The 20535-nt window shown below is 39.7% G+C and overlaps 1 protein-coding gene across 5 annotated transcripts in view; it reads left to right on the forward strand.

The window, feature by feature from the left end:
* Positions 1-20193, forward strand: part of NEBL (nebulette) — a 164964-nt gene extending 144771 nt beyond the window's left edge. For all 5 annotated transcript variants that reach the window (XM_019532267.1, XM_019532276.1, XM_019532299.1 and 2 more), the window contains 2 exons: positions 1093-1208; positions 14328-20193. In XM_019532267.1, the coding sequence (XP_019387812.1) occupies positions 1093-1208; positions 14328-14504 (293 nt within the window). In that variant the 3' untranslated portion in view covers positions 14505-20193. The remainder of the gene's footprint in view (positions 1-1092; positions 1209-14327) is intronic.
* The last annotated feature ends 342 nt before the right edge of the window (positions 20194-20535 follow it).

Raw genomic sequence — 20535 nt, forward strand, 5'->3', positions numbered from 1 at the left:
TTTCATTCATAACTGCTAAACATTTTCATCAGTCCCTATGCAATAGGCCTCCTTTGGTAATTAAAGACTTTCATATGACTGTTACTGCTGAACCCATACCCCTATCTTAAAGACTGACATAAAGCCAGGCAGCTCTGCCTTGCAGTGGCAGTGTACTGCTTCCCATCCTACTTCATCATTACTCCCAGTCTCTTTGTTGTATCCCTGATGGCATATCATGGAACCCCAGGGTTCTACAGAACACAGTTTGAAAACTGCTGCTTTGGCTATAAATGAAGGTGCTTAATACTATTATTAAGAATGTATCATTTAAACAGTTTTACTAAAATATTTCAAATGTATTTTAGTGTTCAGTTTTATAATGATTATTTTTTAAATTAAAAAAATCAAAGGAACTCTGTGTCAGGATATTCTTCCCTACAGCCTCATCTTAGGATAGTTTCAAAGTCCCCAAAGAACTAAATAATTCAGAATATTTTAATGTTGTTGCATCCAAAGTGGTCAAGTTCCTTGAGGTCTTTTAAGCCTTTTTGCTTGCCATCTTCTTTTCAGTTGCATGATGCTAACCCAGGGGTTCTCGACCTTTTAGACTCAAGACACCCCTCCATGACTTCTATGAATTGAGAGATGCACTGTTTGAAAAAACGAATATATTTATTACAGTATTTATCTCCTTGCAGTGGGGCCAGGCAGGAACAAGCCTAGCCTATGCTTACCTGCGTGTCTCTTCATACCTGACTTATCTCTTCACACCTTGTAGCACCCTTCAAAGGATTTTCCTAGCACCCCAGGGTGCTATAGCACTCTGGTTGAGGATCACTGTGCTAACCAATGTTCTGCTGCAGTTTGATTTTCACTTCACTTACACAAAGCTTGTTTTTGATGTGTATGTTGTTTAAAAAAATTCTATACTGATTTTAATCACCTGTCTTTTGGAATATGTATCCCCATTTGCATTGCAGATTCCTAGTCAGGAGACCAATCTACAGCTACCAGCAACTACTAAGAGAAGTTGCATCAAAGGCTTGACATGGGAATAATGGAATAATTTTAACTGTTGTGGTAATGTTTCCTTATTTCTTTAATACACAGCCCCTGTGCTTCCTGGGGCATATCAGCAAAGTCAGTCACAAGGGTATGGATACATGCACCAGACCAGTATGTCATCGATGAGGTCATTGCATTCCCAGCCACATTCAGCAGGCCTGGTGAGTACTACTATAAATTAATCATTACCTGAGCCAGTGTCAGAGTCCTGTAAAAGTAAATGTATTGCTACCCTTGAGGTCCAGAGTTGGGAATCTTTAGAAATAATCATTCTATTGGATCCCTTCAGGTTGTTCTTGTTCTGAAATCAATAAATACTTCACTTGGTGTTTTTAGAGACTTCTAAATGTGAGTAACATACAAAAAGGATTAGTTTTAGCAACAGATTTTATCTCAAACACTGAATGAGGGGAATTTTAGGTGTGTGCTCCAAAAAGCAAATAAAATAGCGTTATCATTCATAGACTTAAAAAAAGAGAAAATATTGATCTAGCATTTTTTTCCAATGAGGTTTTCATTTCTTGTTTGTTTTTTCAACCCATTTGGCCAATAGACCCAAGGCACTTTAAGAGAATCTGTAGTTCCTTCAAGTTTTCTTTTAAGTTCTTGGCATTTAAATCTTCCCTCTTAGGAGGTATAGCTAGACACAGCATTTGATACTTAAGTCTGACAAAAATAAAATTTGGGTTTTGTGCATTTTCTTTTTTGGACTTTATGTTTTTAACATTCTTCCACTGTTGTTTAACATTTCCTACAGTGATAGTGCTTATGGGCTGAACAGATACAGTGATAGTGCTTATGGGCTGAACAGAACTACCGTATTTTTCGGACCATAAGATGCACCTGACCATAAGACGCACCCAGTTTTTAGAGCAGGAAAACAAGAAAAAAAATATTCTGAACCAAATAGTACCGGTATACTAAAATATTTATTAAAATAAAGCAAAATACGGTAATATTTAACAGCATAAACTCAACAGTGGTGTTAAGAACCATCATCACTTCCATTAACAAATGAGGAAAGACTTAGAGGCTCAAGCACGTTACCTGGTACCGTACCTAGCTGCCTCCTGTCTCAACGTTCTAATCCTGTCAGTCTGTCAGTGTCACACACACACACGCAGGGGAGGCGTGCGCTGTGCCGATCATGTGACCTGACTGACTGACTGACATTGAGACTCCAGGAGGCGGGACTTCCCCCACACACACAGCAATCCACAGCATGGGAACGGCAGCGAACAGTAAGCAGGCACATGGGACCGCAAACAAATGTTCTGGGGTACCACACCTTCGGACCATAAGACGCACCCTCGTTTTCCCCCCCACTTTTGGGGGGGAAAAAGTGCGTCTTATGGTCCGAAAAATACGGTACTTGTTTTTTACCTTAGAAATACCAAGAGGGTCAGCCGTTGTGTCCTCATGCTTTGCCCAGAGACTTGTAGGATAGTTCTGAGGCTGTATAATTGTTAGCTCTGATTCTGTAATTAGACATAGAGCTGTGGAATTATAAATGAAACTGGTGATAAAATGAAATATTAGTTTCACTAAAAGTTATGAGTTTTTAGAAGTTTTTGCTAAGACCCCAAAAGTTTTTTGTAGAACTGAAATCCCATAATGTTTTACTTTGGAAACACTAATGCCCCTGACAGCTGTTACATTTAAGATGCAATTAACAGGTTAATCAGACCTTAAATAGTAACCTGGCCACATGTAAAAGTCCATCTAAGGCATGGTAGAGTGAACAAGCTACAAAGTTATTCCTGTTTTGTGTTGTTATAAAAATGTTGTGGCTTGCTTGTATGTTGCCTAAAATTGAATGTGTAGCCAATTGGGGCTGGCTCATGACCGATTCGAACACTCATTCCCAAGACACAGCTGTCCTGGCAGCCTAATCCCAGGGACTCCATGCACAAGGACCTTTTAAAACCTTGTGGGCCACCCAGCTGGATGGCACACAGGGTTTTAACACAGCCCTAGCTCACAGGGAACCAGGGCAGGATCCCCATGAGTTGGGGCTCAGTTAAAACCCCACCTGGGCCTGGGGATGTGACTGTGGCCAGCTTCAGGTTCTTGTTCATTCCCCAGCCCTAACTGATAATCAACTGATTGTCAGCACTTGGGTTTAAACTTACTGATAATGATTCTGGGCTTCCCCTGCACTGACAAATAATGTGCAATAGAGATGTAGCCCCCAGTCCCAAAATTGCATGCCCTGCCATGCAAGTATGGCATGGCAGGAGGTGTGATTGTTGAGATCATGGCTTAGATTCCCATTGTGCTTTAAACTGAATGTCCATCAGGGGCCGAAAGCATTCCTGGTATTGAAATGCCTTGCTATTTCTAAAATGAAATAGCCAACCAGGGGAACAAGAACCCTCCCTGAAATATGCCTTTATAAGGCAAGAACACCCCCAATAGAGATATAGACTATCTTTGAAAGAGCCACCCAAATACTTCACAATAACCTGCTACAATACAAAAAAGAAACCCTGTTGTAACCATGTACACTTAGTGGTCATGTACCACCCCACACTGAAACCAATTAGAAAAATCATCAAACAATTACAGCATATTGTCATTGGCAGTCCCTCAAGATGAAGATGCAGTCCTTCAGACAGTGCAGGCTTACAGTAAATAGGGAAGTCATTGGTGTGTCTGTAGATGGCTGAGGAGGCCTATCTGAATTCCACATGTTTGACTGTATACATGGCAAATAGTTCCAGGAGGAAGGAGTGGATCCTGGTGATGTCAGATTACAGCTCTCTCCCGTTGTGTCTCTTGTCTATCTGCTTCCATAGTTAGTTGAGTTTGCTTAAAACGTTCTTGTTGTACATCATGGTGTCCTTGGGGATGACTCAATACTCAAGTCTCCCAGGTATTGCTGTTAATATTACATTTCTTCAGATTGGCCTTCAAGGTATCTTTTGAATCTCTTCTTTTGCCTACCTCTAGAGTGGTAGACTTGGGACTATCAGACCTGATTTAGGAGTTGGTTGTCAGGCATCCTTATAACATGTCCTATCCAATGGAGCTAGTGCCATACAAATATGGCTTCAATGCTGGTGGTGGTTTTTGCTTGAGCCAGAACACTAGCATTCATTCTTCTGTCCTTCCAGTCGATATATAGGATTTTTTGAAGATGTCACTGATGGTAACATTCAAAAGATTTTAGGTGTTTGTGATATGTCATCCAAGTTTCATACCCATGCAACCGGGTAGGGATGACATCAAGGTAATAGAAGTTTTGTTTGGGTCCTGATGTCATGACACAATTTTGGAGACTTCAAGGTGCAACACTGGTAGATTTCATCTGGTGTTGAATAGTGTTGTCTATGTATACTTTTTTTGAAAGGTGGGTATCCAGGTAGGGGAAATAATTAACATTCTCCAAGGACAGACCTGTAATTTAAAGGTGTGGAGGTGTAGCTGGTTGGTTTGGGGTGGATTGGTAAAGTATCTTGGTTTTTGTTAAATTGACAGTTCAAGCATTTCATATATTTCACAAAAGCAATCAAAAGTGACCTGGAGCTCTTCAGCTGAGTGAGGACACATGACACAAACATTAGTATACTGAGGATCAATAATGGAGGCGTTGGTTATCTTGGATTTCAAAGGTAATTGGTTGGTTGATATTAAAGAGGTTCCCATCCATGCAATATTGGATGCTGACTCTTGGTAGAAGTCTGTCAGCAATGAGATGTGGAATAAATGTGAATTGATGGAAAAGAGTGGTTGTGCAATCACATGTCTTCGTTTGACTTTAGTTCTGGTAGTGAAGGGGTCAATTTCCAGTTGGTGTCATGTCATCATGAAGATGTCTGGTAATGGTAACAAACTGTGATGGGAATATGCACCTCATCAGAATCTTCCATAGGACCTCTCTATTGATTGAATCAAGGTGTTACTCATGTCAGTAAAGGTTCATGGTACTTCTGCAGCTGTCTAGCAATGAAGATCATATCTGTTGTGCTTCTGAATGGGCTGAAATCATATTGGGACATGGGTAGAATCTCAGTGAGGAAAGTGAAGTTATAGAGGAGAATGAGGGCAGAGATCTTGCCACCGATGGATAGGAGTACAATATCATATTTGGTGCAATCTAATCCATCTCTTTTCTTGAATATAGTCATGATTTTGGCATCTCTCAAGTCACTGGGAATCTGTTCCCATTTACAGATTTTCATCATAATGATGCATAGTTGGTAAGGGAGCTTTATTCCATCTTGCTTATAAATTTCAGCTGGTATTCCATCAGGGCCACATGCGTTGTTGTTATTCTTCTGCTTAATGGCTTTCACACATTCTTGATAAATTGGTGGATCTGTAAGGTAGTTCTTAATGGGGTGTTGTGAAATGGCTTTGATGGTATTGTCTTTGATATTAGCATCTCATTTTAGGTATTCTTGAAAGTGGCTCATTCCACTATCAAGTGGTATTGGAGTTGTATCTATGGAGTGTTGCTCCATCCTTGGAGCTCAGAGGGATGGCTCCTGGTATGCTTGGCCCATATATAGCTTTGGTTTCACTAAAGAAACTATGCATGTCATGGCTATCCACAGACTTTTGAATCTCTTGCTTTGTTCTCCCACCACTTGTTACTTTGCTCTCAATTTTTTCTCTGGGCTTCAGCTTTGATGTGGCGATGGCTATCTTGCTGCTTTTTGGAACTAACGTATTCTATGAAGTTTTGAAAACTACTTTCTCAGTCAGTGAGAGCTTGTATTTCCCTATCATAATCATCAATCCAGTCCTTGTGTTTGTTTCTGGAGAAGCTTAGAGAATCTTCGTATTCCTCATGGATGCCTTTCTTCAGGCTCTCTGAGTAACCAATGGTGTCGAGATCTTAAGGGAGATCAGAGAGCTTATGACTGAGTTACTGCTGGAGATCATTGCTTGTAGCAGGCTCTTTCAAGTGCTCAATATTGAATCTCTTTCTTGGTAGTTTCTTTTGTTTGCATCATTTTGGGACAACACAGATGGATATGATGGAACATATCAAAGGTTGATGATGAAATGCTGATGATCAAATGTTATTCATGATATCTTCCATTTGTTGGATTGGCGAAATAAGAGGTTTATGAGATCATGTTTGGAGCACTTTGTTGGAAAAAGAATTCCATTTGATTTTACTTTCTCCACTTCTTCCTTTCCATAACTCTCTGCTTAGTCTAGTATAAAAATTACTATATCTTTTTTGCGTACAGATGACATGATTTGGTTTAAAATGTAATTCTTTTTTTGTTTCATTAGTGCATTAAGGGTTAGTTCATAGTCACTGATGACTATTACTTGTTGTCTGTTAGTCAGTAGAAGACAAAGGGTCATGAGACAGTTGTTGATGCCAACTGGACATTCTGTCATCTGAGTAATAATCTTGGCATTGATAGCAAAACCAATGCAATGTATGTGTTTGTCTTCTTTTTGGCTTTTCCTTTCCAAAAGAAGGTGTAGTTACCGCCATGCTCTGTAAGTTGTCCCTCTCCTGTGCACATGGTCTCGCTATGTGCAGCAATATCAGTTTCAAATGGTGCAAGCTCTCTGTCCACAAGTGCCATCCTTTGCTCCAGTCAGTCACTGCTAGTGTTGCCCATTAGGGTGTAGATGTTCCAGGTTGCAAACTTGATGGCTTGATTTGGACCGCAGATAGAGTGATCCCACTGCGGCCTACTGGGTTTTCCATTCAGGTGAAATGAGACGGACTATATTTAAGGCACCTTTTCTAGCATGCTCCCAATGTGAGGTAAGCAGAGTGGATCCTAAATAGGCCTTCTCAGTCATGATTGCAGCTATTGAAATACACATCTGTTTCAGTTCCAACTACAAAAAGACCATCATTGCTTCTGTATAGGTCTGTGACTAGGGCCTTCCAGTAGATACTAGCACCTGTCCCTGTTGCCATAGGACTTGCTATTAGGAAGGAGGATGCCTGCATGTGTGCTCTTTTAACATGGGGATGCAATTCCATATCAGAAACTGCACAATACTTTGTGAGAAGAAAACCTATACTATGTTTTTGATTTTGCTTCAGCCCTCATGTACCTTTGCAGCCATTGTGAAGTATTCTTGTTTCATCCACCTGCTTTGCTGGTGAGGATTTTTATTTTCATTTTTGAAAATAATAAAGTCTGGAAACCTCACTCTCAACCTTGTTGTTATGGGTGGTTACTGGGAGTAGAAAACTCCAGACAGCATCACTCTTGAGGTCATTTGTAGCACAGAAGCCTCTTCACCTAACCTTGCCCAACTCATCATCAGAAGCAAATTCCCCACTGTTCAACAGGTATCAAATGGGACATAGCCTTGTGAAAAGCAAAACCTGTCAACTCATCTCCACTGCTACAACACTCAACACCTCTCATGATGAACCCATCCAAATCCACGAATCTAATACATGCCTTTTCCAGAAGGTGAAACATCTTATCCAGTGCACCAGAGTGCCTCATGACCATCTTCATTATTTGATCTACACCAACTACGTGGATTAAACTTGACAGAAACGATGCACCAGAATGAACTCTGAGAGGACAAAGACAAACAAAGACTAGTAATAGTAGAGTTTTATGAAGTAACCGTTCCCTTTTTGACCTCATTGTCCTTGCATTCAAAAGTTTGCCTAATTTTGTTGCAAGCATGTAGTTAGTCCAATAAAAGATATCACCCACAAAAATCATTGTCTGCCACATTATTTGTGGACCATCGCAGCTACAGCATCACTCCAACGGTACCAAAACATGGAAGATATCTAAATCAGCTGCTTAAAATGGAAAATCCACAATGTAAAGAAAAAAGAAGCCAGCCTACACAGTGACATCTTTCTAAGCTTTGGCAACAAACATAACATCACCCTAGGGAGACTCATCTGCAACCTTCTAGCAATGCACACAACTCCATATATGCAACACAGCTATGCAGGAGGACTGTAGAAAAGCTGAGAAATGATTATCTGATTGTGAGGGAGTGGGGCCTAGGAGCAGCCTTGTACTCCCTAGTGCCCCCTACCATCACTCAAGGTGATTCAGCACCCTCTGGTTCTCGCCCGCCACATCTTTGATGACAATTAGTTCAGAAGGGAGCCTGCCTTTATCCCCTAGTGAACAGTGTGAGTGTTACCACCCCTACTCCGTATGGGGTGCCTCAGTGCACCCCTGCCTTAAGGGCAATGCGTGCCTCCTACCTCCCCTTCAGCACGCCCCAAGCCTCGCAGCTGTTCTCTGGACGTTGTTTGGTCCCTTGCCCTCTGGCGCCCTCTCTGGCACCCCTTTGGGCCTATCACACCCTGGTGTCCCTCTCTGGCACCCCTGGGCTTACCACACTCTTGGCACCCTGAGGCTGTCCCGCCCCGGCGCCCCTCTCTAGAACTTCTATTGTTACCGGTGCCCCTGGGCCTGGCACGTAGCCGCTGCCCTGTTACTGGCGCCCCTGGACCTGGCACGTAGCCGCCCTTGGGCTACCACTCAGCCCGCTGCCCCCTTCTGGGGCCTATGCCGCACTCTCCATGCCCGCTGCCCCCTTCTGGGGCCTATGCCGCGCCTCCCCATGGCTGGGGCTACAACCCCCACACACAGAGCGCTTCTCCGGCACTCGTCTCGCTGTGCCACTACTCACTGTGCCCCCACTGGGCACTGGGAACCCCCAAGCTACTGGGGAGCCCCCGTGAGGCCTCCTCACACCCCTACAGCCTCACCTGGTCTTCTGGTCTAACCATAACACAAACTATAAGCCGAGTGGCTGCAACATAACCAGAAGCCTACCGGCTTATAACCCCAAAGCTTGTTAGTTGTGGCCTCTTCTAGCGTTCTCTCTCCCCTGCATCACTGCAGCCGTTCAAAGTGGTCAGGCTGTGGCCACTGACCCAGGCTGCTCAGCTCATCCACAGAGCTCCTGCTCCTGTGGCTGCCAAAAGGGAACTGCTCTTGGGCCCAGGCCTGAGCTGTTATAAAGGGCCCGGCCCTGCCCCCTTCCGGTCACCTGACCGGCTGGTTGCCATAGCAACCCGCAGCTGCACTGCCCTGTTGATTGACAGCTCTGTTACTTACTTATCTAAGGCACAGGACACCTCAGTGCTCCTGTGACACTGATCTATACCAAAAGGCATCAACTTAAACAGGATACCTGTTCTGGTCTCTGTATCTCCAAAAGGATCTTGTATGCAGTTCTGGTCTCTGCATTTCCAAATAGATGGAGTAGACCTGGAAAAGATAAAGAGAAGGAACACCAGAATGATCAGAGGTATGGAGCAGTTTCCATACCAGGAAAGATTAAAAAGGCTTGGACTCTTCAGTTTGGAAAGAAGGCTGAGGGAGGATATGGTAGAGATCTATAAAATCATGAAGAGTATGGAAAAAGTGAACATGAACTGTTAATTACAAAGTAATTGGAATACCAGAATACTAGAACTAGGAGGCATCAACTAAAATGAGTAGGAGACAGGTTTAAAGCTAACAAGATAAAGGTCTTTTTTATAGTGTACATAGTTAACTTGTGCAGTTCATTGACACAGGAGTTGGTTGAGGCAGATAGCATAGCCAGGTTCAAAAAGAAACTAGATAAATTCATGGATGAAAGATCAAAAGGGTTGGAGATGTTTCCTTTTTCATCTCTAAACCAACAATGGTAGATTCTAGGGTGGGTAATGAATAGAGAATAGATCACACTAGATATATCTGGTTCAATGCTCTCCCTTTTATAGCATCCAGTCCCCAAATCCAACAATGAAATTGTAATAAAACCAGCAGACAAAGGTGGAGCTATAGTCATCCTCAGCTGTCAAGACCACATTAATAAGGCCAACAGACAAGTCCCTGACACCAACTACTATAAAGAATTTGAAGAGGACCCTGCAGCAGTATTCACTCTAGAACTGGAAAATATTATCATATCCTTTCCAAACCAGTTTTATGAAAACTACTTCCACTAATTTACAACTCTCTTACCCCGGGAACTTTCTATAGCTCCCAAAGAGTCACAGACAAGGTAACCCTGGGAGACTCGTCATATCCAATTGTGGCACCCTCACTGTAGAGGTATTGGGATTCATATAAACTATCCTGAAACCACTTCTCACCCAAAGTGCAAGTTTTCAACAGGATACAACATGCTTCCTCAACAAAATCCAGAACATCAGCCGCCTCCCTGATAAGAAGGCCAGACTTGTCACCATTTTGTGCATTAATATCCCACATGATGAAGGCACAGCTGCCTGCCTGAAATATGTGTGAGAACAGAGAGTACACTCGGATTTGCAACGTTTCACCAATCATCCTCTTCATCCTAATCCACAATTTCACTTTCAACAGTCATCACTTCCTCCAAACTGTGGGCACAGGGATGGGCACAAATGTGGCTCCTCTATGCCAACCTTTTCTTGAGCTACCTGGAGAAAGAATTTCTAGAAAACTGCACCATTAAACCTGGACTATACCTGCATTATATAGATAATATGTTCATCATCAGGACTGAACATCTGATCAGTCACTTATTCATTTCCATCACAGATTTAACAACTATCACCCCTTGATCAAAACTTTCCCTGGAATACTTGAACACTAATATCAACTTTCTAGATGCCACAGTCCATATCCAGGATGGCTTCCTACAAACAACCATATGCAAACAACCCATAGACTAACATACCTGTCCACAAAACTACGAATCGTCTCGAGCATACCAAAAAGCTGAGATCTACAGTGAGGCCCTCAGATACCATAACAAAAATCTTTGCTTCTTCCATAAGTTACTTTAATGTATTTTTAAAATACCTTATTCAAGTCATTTAGGCTTGAATAATTCTCTGTTATATAGCCCAGACTACATTCTAAAGTGGTAATTAGGCACCAAGTGTTTATAGGATTATTATGGAGATTTCTCCTGACAGCCATTTAACACCTAATTAGGTGCTAAGGTTGTAACTTTGGGTTTCACAGCAGCATTAGGGCCCTATGAAAATTTTTTAAAGTCATAAGGTGTCAGGTAGACTTTATAACTTTGCCCTACTGTGATGCAGTCAAGGAGGCTTCAATGAGTCACACAGGTTAAAAAACAACCCCCCTTCCCCCAAAAAAAGTCATGGTTCCAGGGGGCTGTGCTTCTTGTCAAGGGACATGCTTATTAAATGTTTTCCTTGTGGAAGGAAAGAAGGAGATGAATTCATGGCTACTGAGCTTTTCATAATCAAATGAGCTTCACAGTAAAGGTGCAGTAAAAAGATAGATGGTATACACAGCAAGAATGAAGTACTGTTTATAACAGATTTTCCACATAGCCAATTCTATAGCACCTGGTATTTAACCACAAGTTAATTTTCCTATCATTTAAAGCTGTTTTGTACCTATCGTTCACTCAGAAGGGAAAGATGATACAAAACAACTGATTCTGTACCCAGTATGATAGTGCTAACAAGAGCCCCCTTACTACAAAGCTGTGGTAGGTGACCTGCAGGATTCAAATGGTCCATATAGATGTTTCTGAGGTCACCGGCAGACATTAATATAATCACATGATTGGGATATAAGGAATTTTTTATGCCCAATCCTTAAAATCATGAACATGCCAGGCAGGATACACCATTTCTGGGATGGGACATAAAATTCCTTAGATTTGAATTGTATGACTGCCAGGGTGTACAGCTGGGGATCAGGGAACTCCCCAGTTTCTCAGTTGCACATGCTTTTTAAAGGTTCATGGCACTTTCAGGTTGCCAGTGTAAAGAGAGCCTGGCAGCGGGACTCCAGTCTCTGATGCTGGTTCCCAGGGCACTGTCAAGTTGAAAGGTGAGTCTTTCAATGAGCAGAGGGCATCTGTGTCCCAGGCTCTGATCCTTCCTCCCGCCCAATCCTGATAATCAACTGAGTGTTGGGCTCAAGCAGGGGATGGTCTCAAGTTCAGGACATATGCTACTTGTTCAGCTTATGGCACAATACAAACCAGCTGCAAAAATGTTTCACATTTAATTTAGAACAACTTAGATTCATAGAAGTTTGGGTTAGAAGGGACCTAAGCAGATTGTCCAGTCTGATCGCCTGCTTTGGGCAGGAAAGAGCACTGGGGTTAGATGACCCCATCCAGGTGCATGTCCAGCCTCCTCTTGAAGATCTCCAAGGTAGGGGATAGCACCACCTGCCTTGGAAGCCCATTCCAGATTCTGGCAACCCTTACCATGAAGAAGTTATTCCTGATGTCCAACCTAAATCTGTTCTCCATCAGTTTGTGGCCATTGTTCCTAGTTACTCCAAGGGATGCCCTGGTAAACAGAGCATCTCCTATTCCTTGCTGATGAATTTGTAGGCGGCCACAAGGTCACCTTTCATTCTTCTCTTGTGGAGACTGAAGAGACCCTGGTCCCTCAATCTTTCCTTGCAGGGCTTTGCCTGCAGGCTCCTAACCATACAAGTGGCCCTCCTCTGAACCCTCCTCTGAACTTTGTGGTTGATTTGCCATTTTTCTGCACCATAAATTGGCTGAATATGTGGCATGTTACGATTTATCACACAACATTTTAATCACATGATAGGTCAGCCAGGGCTCTGGATTGTGAAATGTCCAACTGTGATAAATGTATTTACCTGGCCTGGAATATCACGACCAGTTTCCTGTGTGTGCTGGCATCCATTTACTCAAAGATTCCTAAAATCACCACTTCAAAACCTCACACATTGATACAAGGCACAGTTTACATTTTCATTTTTAAAAATATAATTAAACCTGAACGTGAAGCAGCCTCGTGTTATCTTCCCAGATTGAAGGCAGGCTCTTTAGTTTAACTCTTAAATTATAGAGTTGATCCTACTGATTTGTTTTGGGGGGTTTTTTTGCTAACATTAACTGTTTGTTTTGTTGATCATTTTAGCTAAAACATCCATCTTATGTTGCTGGTTATGATAGACATCAGTCATAGAATCTTAGAACTGTAAGTGGCCTAAGTGATATCTAATTTAACTTTTTACACCAGTGCAGGATTTGTTTTTTCTAAACCATCCCAGGTAGATTTCTGTCCACTTTGTCCTTGAAAAAGAACTGTTACATCAGTGACCTGTGACTCTTGAGTTACCTGGCTTCTCTACCTGAGAGAGTGGTAGGAAAGAATAGTGAGAACTCCCATGAGCTTTTAATGAGTGGCTCCTGTGGCCTCCAGCCAAAGAAAATTTGGGGAAGGCTCATTCTCTAGATAGAGTATAAAACTAAAACATGTTCTAGAAGAATCTGGGGAGAATCTATTCTAAATGAGTGTGAAGCTAGAGTGTGCAATTCAGTAGACAACCCAATATTATATAAGTATGAAACTTTTTTTTTTCATTTTGGAAGGAAGAAACACTGTGCTTGCAACTGACAGAGGAATAGAAAAGACTGAGGCAGTTAATGATGGTAGTTTATACTCCATTTGGATTTACATTAAAATGAGACAATCCATGGATGTAGATGTCTGCCATTCATTAAAAAAATATAATTTCAGCCTTAAGCATAACCTGAAGGGTACCCCTGCTAGGAACAAAAGTAATCATAGAGTTTCCTCAAAGACAGTGAAGAATAATAAACTACCAGCTCTCAGCCTAAAAAGTTGCATGTAAACAAAATTTTGCTCATAGACATGCTTACAAAAACAATAAAAAATCACAACATTGTGCCTGAATACACCTTAAAATTTGATGTATACATGAATGATAGTAAAATATATATTCATACAGATATATACATAGGCATCTTAAGTCTCATCCATTCTTTTTTTCCTAAGGGAAGAGCATATGTTAGATAACTTGAGGTAAAATCCTAGCAAGGAAGAGAGAGTTTATAGTTATGAAACAATGTAACAGGTTAAAAACCTTGAGTTAAGCCTGCTTGGGAGTTATCCAGACAGGGAGCAGAAACAGTACTATGTGGCTCAGATGGCCAGCTATACATAAAAAAATGAATCTAGATTAACAAATAACTGAAGCAACAATTATGGGGAATATTTTAAGAGAAATGTGTTAGCCTGAATATGTTTGCTGGAAGAGTTGTGAGTGTATTCATCAAAATCACTATCTCTTTTTATCCAGAATTTGTTGAATAAACTATTTGGCATGAAGCGTTCACCCAATTCCTTTCTGGGAGATACCTCTTGGATATTAAGCATTATGTTCTCTTTCTGTATATGCATTTGAACACTATAATGATGCAAATTATTAAAGATTCCCTTCCTTCCTCTTTTTCTCCCTCCCTCTCTCTCTTTTGTATGTTTGCAAGAGGGAGGTGATATGTCATTCTGTGGTGGGTACTTCATGGTTTGGCTTCTTTTCCTTTAACAGAGAACATACAGAGCTATGTATGACTACAGTGCTCAAGATGAAGATGAAGTTTCCTTCAGGGATGGTGACTATATCGTCAATGTGCAACCAATTGATGATGGCTGGATGTATGGTACTGTTCAGAGAACTGGAAAAACAGGAATGCTTCCAGCAAATTATATTGAGTTTGTTAACTAGTTTTTGTCTCTAGTCCTTTAAGCTTTACTCAAAACTTAACCTTTTGAAAAAAATCAGAGAAAACTTTTATGACCACACACTCATTACTTTGTCACTGTTATAACAGTCCACATTCACAAACATAAACCAACATACTGGTCCTTTACTGAAAAAAAAAATCAACAAGAAGCTTTGAGCTTGAAAACAGCATTGCTTAATAATAATAATAATAATGCTCTCTAAAAACATCATGTGGAAGACTGGTGTTGCTAATCATGTAAAGGTTTCTGTCAATTAATTGTAAAGGAGAAATGTCTTTCCCATAGATATAAAGAGGTTCTTTCTCATTTAAACATAACCATTAAATAGATTCTTTTCTTATATCACTTTGCAGTCACAAGAAACTTAATACTCTTAGTTTAATAACACTTTCTAATAATGTGAAAGCTCTTTAACATTTGAGCAGTTAATATGTGAATTAAAATGATAAATCAATAATTTTAAATAATGGCGGGTAACATACTGGTAGAAGCCCTACTGCCCAGCAGCCTTATATATAACTTGAAAGTCTGCTTTGGCAGTGAAAAATTCTCAACTCCCACTTGCCCACACAATTTCATTCATTGCTGGATCTTCCATTTGCTCTCATTCATGACTGTGACCTTCCCTTCTGTCAGTTTGGCTTGCTACCTAATTCATCAGTTGTGACTGTTCCTTGACTCATGGCATATTGGTATCTTCTACACAGAACATTTCCCATAGGCACTATCCAGAGTGGAAAACCTAATTGCCACCTCTTCTATTTCCCTTTAATAATACTTAGCATTTAGATAGCAGCTTCCATTAAAGCATTGTACATGCAATAGTTCACTTCACTTCCTTTATCCTTCTCTGTATTACTGCTGTAAATAGCCAGTCTGGGGCCCACATGACATGTGGCAACATGAAACACACACCTACATTCCTTGTTCTAACAAGTGACTAACTTAATGGCAACTTTGCTGACAAGCTGATATACCCACCTCTGCTGCATCTCCATAAACAAGTTGAGAGGAGCTCTTATTTTGTACTGAATTTCAGTCCAGTGGCATACACCTTCAGTTTCTTCCAAAGCTTTGTCTCTGTATATGTGAAGCCATTTGGTTATCCCAAAATGGGCTATACCCATACAAAATGATTAATGAAAGACAAATGTAATTGACCTCTGCTGATGCTCCTGCTAGCACCACAGGAATGCTAAGCATACAACTGTTCTACCAGTTCTGTTCAACTTCCTTCTTTACCTAAGGATAAAAAAGGAAAGCTATCAGCTGGGTTTTTTTTCAGGTATTTTTTATCCTTAAATCTAACAGAACCCTTCATTCCTGCATAAAAAGTCTTCAGATTTTGGTACTAAACCATAAATATTATTGTCCCAAATTTTATGCAACTTCATTACTTCTCTTCTACTTTACATTACATTCAGACCAAGCTAAAGGAGAAAAACAGTACCAGCTGCAATCTTTCTGGCTTCAATTTTCTAAGGCATTATCAGGACACTATCTAGAATGCAGCCATATTGCAGCCATTCTGATTTTGTTCCTGATAAACTGTAAGCTATTTTTTCCAGTGCTCCTTCAGCTTGGGGTCAGGGTTGAAGGATTCTTTGGCATCTCATTAGTCAGATGCAACAGGTGAGATGCTTTATCACTGAAGTTCCAGTCCTGAAAAGAGAAACATAGTGTCAGACACTCCATCACAAAGCCCCATTGACTTTAACTGGACTCTTCTTGGATGCTTTGTTCCTGCCATGTTGTTTTCCTTACTGGATTTGTCTAAGTCAGAGGGAGCACAAAATCCTGTAAAACTTCATGGGGAATGTGTATATGTGTGTTTAAGGAACACATATGGTTGGTTTTTTTGTTCTGATGGTTCATAAATACTCATGTATTCAGACGTGAGTTAAAAATACTAGCCAGAGAGCTGCCATTTGAAATTTGGCAAGTGTGCCAGTGATCTTGTATACATTAGATTTACAAAATAGAGACTAAGTTATACTATATTTTTAGAGAGTTTTATATTTCTGGTTTCACAAAGTCACCAAGCTGGCACTATTTCATTTAACAGAAATGAAGGAAAGCAGTAAGTATTCATGATGGGAGAAAACCCCCCAAAAACAAACAACAGCCACCTCTCACCCCCTCACGCCGAAACCCTGTTAGTGCTAGACAGCTGCCAGCTCTGCTTTGCGTAATATTTAAAAATAACAAGTTCCTGCAATTCCACTGGGTAGTTGACTAGGGGGCCTATCCAAAGCTGGCAGACAGAGAACAATAACTTTCAGTCATTATGTTTAAAAAATATAGTAGTTAAGTCCATAAATATTGAAAAGTAAGTGGGGTGCCTATATTTTCTTGTCAGAGAACTCATTTTAAGGATGATGCTTTTAGGGTTCAGGAGCATGTCCTGAGGTGGTTAAAACCAGGAAAAATAACTTGGTAAGGATGGGACTTTTTTTGTTCCATAGATAGGCCTGTGTCTGCAACTACACTGTGCTTTTAATATTCTGTGGAAGACAGTGTGAGTTTTGCTTAGGGAGCAGCTGCAGCCACAGGCCCTTATCCTTTATTGTTGACTTCCATAACAAATTTGCTAGCTTTTCAAGTCAAACAACTTCTTTCAAGCTGCTGATACTTTAAGCCAAGCCTAAAAGCTTTCTGAAAAGCAGTCTGGTTTTGCATCAGCTATAATCACAAGTCTTCAACAACAGATACGAAAATCACACTTTATGATGGTTGGCAAATTTTTCTGATGATGTCTGAGGTAGAACTGGATATCACTTGCTGTTGTGCTGCTATATTAGCTTTGTAGTGCTGACAACGGTAAAAATAAGTTGTCAGTGTGCTAAGCAGAGATAAATAAAAAGATGCATAAGGTACAGATATATATATAGTATCAAGTTGCTGTTTTTAGTGTCTTAAAAAAAAGCCCATAATCACACTAGCATTCTTCACATTAGCTTGGAAGATAAATATTTAGTATTGAACTCTGTATGTATGTTAAAAAGGAAATTCAGAAATAAATATTTTATGAAATTAGAAGACTTATGTTATGCTAAGCAGTGGAAATAAAATTATCTTTTTGAATTTTGAATATTCTATAGCCTGGCAAAGTATTTAAAGCAATTTCCAAAATAAAAAAGGTCAAGAAAACAAAACAGTATGTGAATCATATTTCTCTTGAGAATGGTATATCATCATAATTACTGATTTCTGTTTAAAATAATGAATGTTTAGCATTTCTTGTAGTGAAATCTTTTACTAATTCATGTTCATTTAGCTTTTATTTTAATAAAGAACAAACTAAATTCTCATTACAGAGCACTGTTATTAGCAGAGTTTCTCATTACTCAGAATGAGTGTGCCCAGTTAGCAAAATCTTTTGAGACCAAAATATTTTCTCTACAAAATCTCACCTGAACACCCAAAATTTGCAAGCTGTTTCTTACAAGGAGTTTCTTAAGCCGTACTGGTATGCAGTGGAATGTCAGGATAATTCAGTGCAAAATACTGCTTTTTCATCCTTAAAATAGCCAACAAGCAGGGATAGTGCAAATCTAGTTCTAGTTTAACAGTGTTTCAACATTACTTTTTGTCTGTTGCTTACATAGACACATCTCACTGGAGAAGGAAAGGACCTGTCTAAAGAGGAACCTTCTATACTTGGGAGTTCATTCATCTCTAAGGACATGTCTACATGTCGCCTGTTGGAAGTACTAACACACAGCGCAGTACGGGTGCTTACTGCACCATGCATGTGGCACACAGGTAAATTTTGCCGCTGTGTCACTGTAATGGCATGCTACACCTGGCGCTACACACATGATCACTACATTGCCGTAGCATGCTGTACAGCAACATAGCACATTGCATATGTAGACGTGCCCTAAGGGTTACAAAAAGAAAGGCACTATAATATGCTATATTCCTTTATGGACACATATAAAGGTAACATAGTAAATAAGATAAAAATACACATAAACATACAAAAAACAAGTGGTGCCTTGTAGCTCATTATCTTAGTTGCCCATTTACTTGCCCATCTTTTTTTTTTCCCTAAAGAAAGCTACAGATACTTCAGCTGTAATAATCCAGTACAGAAGATTAGTATTTAATATTGATGAAATGGGATTCTCGTGATTACATTTGATATACCACACACCATTTAAACTGATCAGGTTTTGACAGGAAATCATCAATACATTATATCCTTGATAAATACATCTCTCCTAAGATATCCTTAGGGATATAGAAGGCCTCAAGCACTGAGGATGCCATTGATTTTAGTTTTTATTGTACAATGACTACACATCACGTTATGTTATAAAATAGTCAAAAACACAAAGTGGCAGAATGTGGAATGAGAAATAAAATCTGTTAGACTTTAAGTGTTTTGAATAGCATTCTACATTAAATATGGAGCAAGCTTTAGTGACTAAATATTTAAATTGTGTCGTAAAAAGGGCAACAGATGCTATCTAATGGTAGATCTCCAGACTACTGCATACATCTGAGTGTTTTGTGCTGGCAGAGGCAAAATTGCTGGTGTGAGTTAAAAGAATAAAGCATTCTGCAATGCTTATGCTGTAGGAACCCCCAGCTCCAAATCCCTCTCTGGAAGAAAACTTGTAGCTATTTTCCTTCCTTACTTTCCCGCACTACAACCGTATACTGAAAGGAATTCATATGCTTTTTTGTGTCTGATACATAGAGTTTACATATTGTACTTAAGTTGTAATCCGGTTGCTGTTGAAACTCTTTTTTTTTAATTTTTAGGGGGAAAAGTAAGTTATACTGTAGCATTACAATCATGTGTACTTAGTATTACATATTACAAGTCGCTAGGCCAACAGAAAGCAGCACTGACTGTATTAATATTGATTAGCATGATGTGGAAACACTCTCAGCTGTTGGTTTTTGCAATGTGATATAAAAAGCAAAAATGAACCGCTGTGCAGTTTGGCATATATTTGCTTTAAAGTGTGTAAAGTTCTAGTTATTTTGCAAAAATGTACTTTATTTGGGAATATGCTGTTATGAAGGAAATGTTTGGTTTTTTCCCAAAGGATGAGAATTATTACCGGATTCTTTGATGTATTGCTATAATTTGGCTTTTGTTATGCAAAAAGTTAACACCAGCTATTAAAATATATTTTAGTAGAAATGCTTTAATTCCTGTTTTTTCCCCTCTACACTGTGAATCTTTAAGCCTTGGTGGACTAGAGCAACATCATGCTGCCCAAGCTACTAACCTATGCAAACTAGTTCACATTTTAGTTGTCACAGTGGATGTAACATAAAAATTTATTTTGCATAACATGATATGGCATTCAAATAAAATAGTAAACCCAGCACTATGTATGTACTATATTAATAAACAACATGCTTCAAAGCTACCATACCCATTAATATAGTTTATAAGAGTTAATTATTTATTTCTTTAACCGAGGATGCTTTACATTTTTCAGACATAAATGGAAAATAGGCCATAAATATGGCTGAAATCTGGTTACCAGACGTGTTTTCCTAAAATAGCACTTTATTTCAGAAATGCACTCTTTTTAGGCGATGAATATGCTTTCTTCAGACTGTATTTGTAACCCATCAACAGCACATTCATTTTACATTTCATCTCCCTTGGTTTGCTTAAATAAATATAGGTATTAAGTAAATGGAGTCCTCTGATTTTACTCATATTGGTTTACTGGTCTTTGACTTATCAGTTGGTTAGGCATGTTTTTATTACAGCATATCACTAACCAAAATAAATTGAGTTCCTGGCTTGTTTATGGTAATTTCCATTAAATCAAACCAAGTGTCTTTGCTCAGTTTAATTTACTTATACTAGTAAATTTCTTTAAAAAAATCCAAAAATACTTTTTATTAAAATAAATCACAATATATGCTATATTTGGAACTGCTAATAACATACAGTAATAGATTACCTTTGACTAATTGTGTATCACTTATTTCTGTAATAAATGTGCAGCCCCATCCTCTGCAAGAGAACCTTT

This window comes from Crocodylus porosus, unplaced genomic scaffold (genome assembly GCF_001723895.1).
Source record: "Crocodylus porosus isolate Cpor-Errol unplaced genomic scaffold, CroPor_comp1, whole genome shotgun sequence".
Taxonomy (NCBI): domain Eukaryota; kingdom Metazoa; phylum Chordata; order Crocodylia; family Crocodylidae; genus Crocodylus; species Crocodylus porosus.